General features: G+C 44.9%; 2 protein-coding genes across 2 annotated transcripts in view; both read right to left on the reverse strand.

Moving 5' to 3' along the window:
- Positions 1-5,000, reverse strand: part of LOC147009002 (N-acetylgalactosaminyltransferase 7-like) — a 581,063-nt gene that overhangs the window by 218,516 nt on the left and 357,547 nt on the right. The window lies entirely within an intron of this gene.
- The window catches only part of LOC147009004 (uncharacterized), a gene marked incomplete at its 5' end in the record, with an annotated part of 38,630 nt that overhangs the window by 30,011 nt on the left and 3,619 nt on the right, over positions 1-5,000 (reverse strand). The window contains one exon of the mRNA XM_085864483.1: positions 1,708-1,882. Coding sequence (XP_085720609.1) covers positions 1,708-1,882 — 175 coding nt within the window. The remainder of the gene's footprint in view (positions 1-1,707; positions 1,883-5,000) is intronic.

Here is a 5,000-nt window from a genome sequence, read left to right on the forward strand (position 1 = left end):
AAGGAAGGTACGAAGTTTGGACAGTACGCCCGTGTTTCGAGAAACAATGTGAACAGTCGATGAAATGTGATTGTCCAGCAAAGTTTGTGATCCAAGATTACACTGAAAAATTTTGTCGAATGGAAAAAAATATACATATACACTTGGTTTTATTGGGATATATAAAAAGTTTGTTTGATTTAAACCAGGATGATCATAATATGATCAAAGAGTCGTAACTAAGATTGGAACACATGATCGTTGTATCATCATCAAAGAGAAAAAAAGATTTAAAAAAAAGGATAACAAGTATGTAGATCGTTAACATATAGAAGAAAAAGAAGAGGCCCAAGTGTAGATCCTTGGAGAACTCCATGGTTGATAGCTCTCCGTGAAGAATTAGAGCTTTTAAAGACTGTAAATTGTTCCCTATTAGTAGGATAGTCATGAAACCTTTCATTCAAATCCATAACTCCAAAACCATGAAACTTAGCAGCCTGAAACTTTTCATGCATAGCAAGGGAAACTCCAAGGGGGTGCATGAGTGAAAACTGTGTATTTGAGTAAATTAAAACACCCCTTTTGAACATAATTAATGGCGTACCTTTATGAAAGGCTTATCCTTGGTCAGCTCAACTTCAATTCGCAGGGGTCTTAGTCACCATTTTGATTCAGCCTAATAAAAATTCCTTGCCTTGGAATAGGTCATAACAGTTTCTCTATGAGAGAGCTTCATACCTATGAATCGATGGTCATTAATCGCTGATAATCACACTGACGAATCGCTGTATAAATCTCGAATTGTTTGCTAGGCCAGCTGTTCTTTATCAACCGATGTTTGTCAGCCATGGCAATACAGTCACAAGCGGTGTGATTGACTGGTTTTTTTTGTTCTTTTTTATCACAGAGGACGTCGTTTTTGAAAAATAATTTACAAATTGACATTCGACACAATGTTAAGGTGGTGGTGGTGGTCGTATGGCAGCTTAGCTGCCGGGGTAGCTATCATTTATTGAAGCGCGACTGTCGCTGATGCAGTGCCCCTCTACCAGTACACACACTGGAACTGCTACTCATTTCTCCGACCTCGGAAGGATGACAAGCTGAGTCAACCCCCCGGTGTATTAATTCAGCGGCCAACGGGGCTTGAACCCAGGACCCTAGGATCCCAAACCGCCACCCTAACCACAGAGTCAACGCCAGGCTATTGTTAAGGTGATAAAGCTTTGTTGGAGTGCTTCCTTGAGTGCTTAAGCCACTTGGTGAGCACTCTACAAGCTGCTTGATTTGAACCATATGTTTTTTTTTAATTCCCTCTGTATGACAGACCCAAATTGCATCAATTTCAAAGTACGAACGAGGCGGGGATTGGTGTGTTGGATCTGCCGAACATTTTCAGCCATTTGAACCAGAAGCATTCATGACTCTGCAAGGTGGTTCTGAGAATTTTTTAAAGAGAGCGTGAAATCCATATAGTATTATGGATTACCTAAACGCACCTTCACGTACCACTGTTATGTCTTGGCACGTGGCGTATATAGAGGCTCACGGCTCTGAAAACGCCATAAAACTTTGAAAAAAAAAAAGAAAGAAAGAAAATAAAGGAAGATCACTCCTTCTCCATATTCAGTGAAGCGACAGGGTTCACTCACACACACACACACACACACACACACACACACACACACACACACACACACACACACACACACACACACACACACACACCTTTTTACGACGTGTCAGTGACCAGTGAGCGACTTGGTAAGGTGATGTGAACAGTGAGACTTGCCTCCTGGGTCTGGCCACCTCAGTGACATGGCTGCATGTCCCATCATGCTGTATCGCTGCTGCCCATCTTCCCCATTCTCTAGTATATTTGGGCTGGCGCAGCCTCGTCAGGCTGTGTGAGGTGAGGGAGAAAAGAAAAGACCCTACTTTTCTTTTCTCCATACTTTACTATTCTTTTCTTCTCAAGTTCTACTTCTCATCTTCTTCGCCCCTGATTTGAATGATGGCCATGTGTCCCTTCTGCCAGTAAGATTGTATAAGAAAGAATACGTGTTATGGTTAAATCTACTCTTATGTGCCCTTTTACTTTCATGCTTGTAAATACTCGCATTTAAATGATTGCGTGTGTGTGTGTGTGTGTGTGTGTGTGTGTGTGTGTGTGTGTGTGTGTGTGTGTGTGTGTGTGTGTGTGTGTGTGTGTGTGTGTGTGTGTGTATGTGTGTGTGATAAATAATTGTTTTTTTTTGAGAGAGAAGACTTTTTACATTTCATTTCGAAAGATGTATTATAGAACATTTAAAGGTTGTTCACACTAAACAAAGATAACACGTAATTAGAGACATGCAAATTCTGGTTTACTGTTTTACTGAAATGCAAGATTGTGAAGGAAAGAAAAAAAAAACAGATGGAAATTAAGAATCACGTCATCAAAGGACGATGAAGGAAGTACATAACTCAGATGGGAAAGGTAAACCTGTGTTACTGAGATGTGAAAGGTAAACCTGTGTTACTGAGATGTGAAAGGTAAACCTGTGTTACTGAGATGTGAAAGGTAAACCTGTGTTACTCAGGTGTGAAAGGTAAACCTGTGTTACTGAGATGTGAAAGGTAAACATGTTACTCAGGTGTGAAAGGTAAAAATGTTACTCAGGTGTGAAAGGTAAACATGTTACTCAGGTGTGAAAGGTAAACATGTTACTCAGGTGTGAAAGGTAAACATGTTACTCAGGTGTGAAAGGTAAACATGTTACTCAGGTGTGAAAGGTAAAAATGTTACTCAGGTGTGAAAGGTAAACGTGTGTTACTCAGGTGTGAAAGGTAAACATGTTACTCAGGTGTGAAAGGTAAACATGTTACTCAGGTGTGAAAGGTAAACATATTACTCAGGTATGTGGTGAATTAACGTGAATCGAGGGACATGACGCGGGATCACATGTTGTGCGTCTCGCGTATAAGGGGAGGTCTCTCTGCGGCACGAGTGATTGTCCCCGGGGCATTGCTATTGACATCGGCTGTCCACTTGATGCTCGTTAACTGGAGGTGCTCATTGACTGGTGAGAATGGAGATTATATCGAACTCCGTGCTTACGCGGATTTAGTCTGCAATGGTTAACTGCACATGTATACGTTTCTGCTTATGTACTCCGAGCTGAACCTGTATTTCCTGGTGTGCCCACAGAAGCGGCTCCAATCAAATGGAATAAAGCCTAAACTCTGAAGGTTCATCTCTCGCTCTCATTTCAATTTATTCCATTTGATTTTCTCGGCTCTCTCAACCAAAGATGGACAAGATCTACAAACCAGAGAGGTTCGACGCAGACCCGAACGCGACTGATGCAGAAATGAAATGGTCACATTGGTTCTGCTCCTTCTCACACTATCTGACCATCATCGCGGAGGAGCTGACAAATTTGCCGCTCTCGTGAATCATGTCTCGCCCGGCGTGTACAGGCTCTTCTCGGGGTGCGACACTTACGAAGCAGCGATTGACGTGCTGCAGGCGCTCTACGTGAAGCCCAAGAACGAGGTATACATACGACATCTTCTCAACACACGCAAGCAAGCAGCCGGGAGACAATCGATCAGTTCCTGCAAGCTCTGAATCAGCTGGGAAAAGACTGCAGCTTCCGGGCGTGTAGCGCCGAGGAACACCGAAAGGAAGCCACACGGGAGGCATTCATCCAAGGACTCAGATCAGCCCACATACGGCAACGCTTACTAGAGAAAGCGCAACCCACTCTTGACAAGGTAGTCGATCAGGCTCGAGCGATGGATACGGCTCAGCAGCAATCTGAGTCATTTGGGACACCGATGCTGCTCATGAACGCTGCTACGATGGGAACCCAAGGAACCCCACTGGCACAGACACAGCCAGACATGAGGGATGGAGAAACACCCGAGGAGCCGGATACCCAGACCTCGTCAAACTCCTCAGCAACTGCTCCGGTCGGTAAATGCTTCTTTTGTGGGTACAAAGGCATCCTCGTCAAAAATGTCCCGCCAGAGATGCCACATGCATGAATTGCGACAAGAAAGGGCATTATGCCAGGGTATGTAAATCTACTCTAAGGAGGAATAAACCCACTTCTGCGGCTCTCTACTCGCAAAATAAATTGACTGCAGCCTCCCCGGGGAATCTATCCAAGGCTATCATCAACGTGCGAATTAACGGGCATATGGCTGAGGCACTGATTGATACCGGTAGCTCTGAAAGTTTCGTCAACAGCTCGCTAGTGAAGGGCAGGAAATGGGTAATCCACCCGACTGACAATACGGTATGCATGGCCGCCACCTCACTACAATCTCGCGTACGAGGGTACTGCAATGTTGAATTGGACGTAAAAGGGTACACGCATCGGGATGTAAGGGTGCTGGTGCTTCGTGATTTGTGCGCAGACGTAATTCTGGGTCATAATGTCCTCAAGCAGCACACGAGCGTCGAAATACCCTTTGGAGGAAGCAAGCCTCGTCTAATTTTAAATGCGCTGACCACCGCGGAGGTGACGTCCCCCCAGCTGTTCGCTAACTTGTCGCCGGTCTGCAAACCGATAGCGATCAAATCGCGGCGATATACCACTGCTGACATGAATTTCATCACTTCAGAAACCAAGCGATTACTGGAGGAGGGAATTATAGAACCGAAAGGATTCGCCATGGCGCGCACAGGTGTTAGTAACCAGCAGTCAGAACCATAAAGAGACGGATGGTTGTCGATTATTCCCAAACGGTCAATCGCTTCACCCAACTCGACGCCTACCCCCTGCCGCGCATAGATGAGATGGTCGAACGCGTGGCCAATTATAAGGTATTCAGTACCATCGACTTGCGAAGCGCCTATCATCAAATTCCCATCCGAGAGGAAGACAAACCGTACACTGCATTCCAGGCAGGGCGGCGCCTCTACCAGTTCAGAAGGATACCATTCGGTGTCACGAATGGAGTAGCTTGCTTCCAACGGGTTATGGACGACATCATCTCAGATGAAAACCTCGAAGACACTTTTGTTTACG

Source organism: Eptatretus burgeri, chromosome 18 (assembly GCF_056783735.1).
Source record: "Eptatretus burgeri isolate ZD-2024b chromosome 18, Ebu_testis_v1, whole genome shotgun sequence".
Lineage (NCBI taxonomy): Eukaryota > Metazoa > Chordata > Myxini > Myxiniformes > Myxinidae > Eptatretus > Eptatretus burgeri.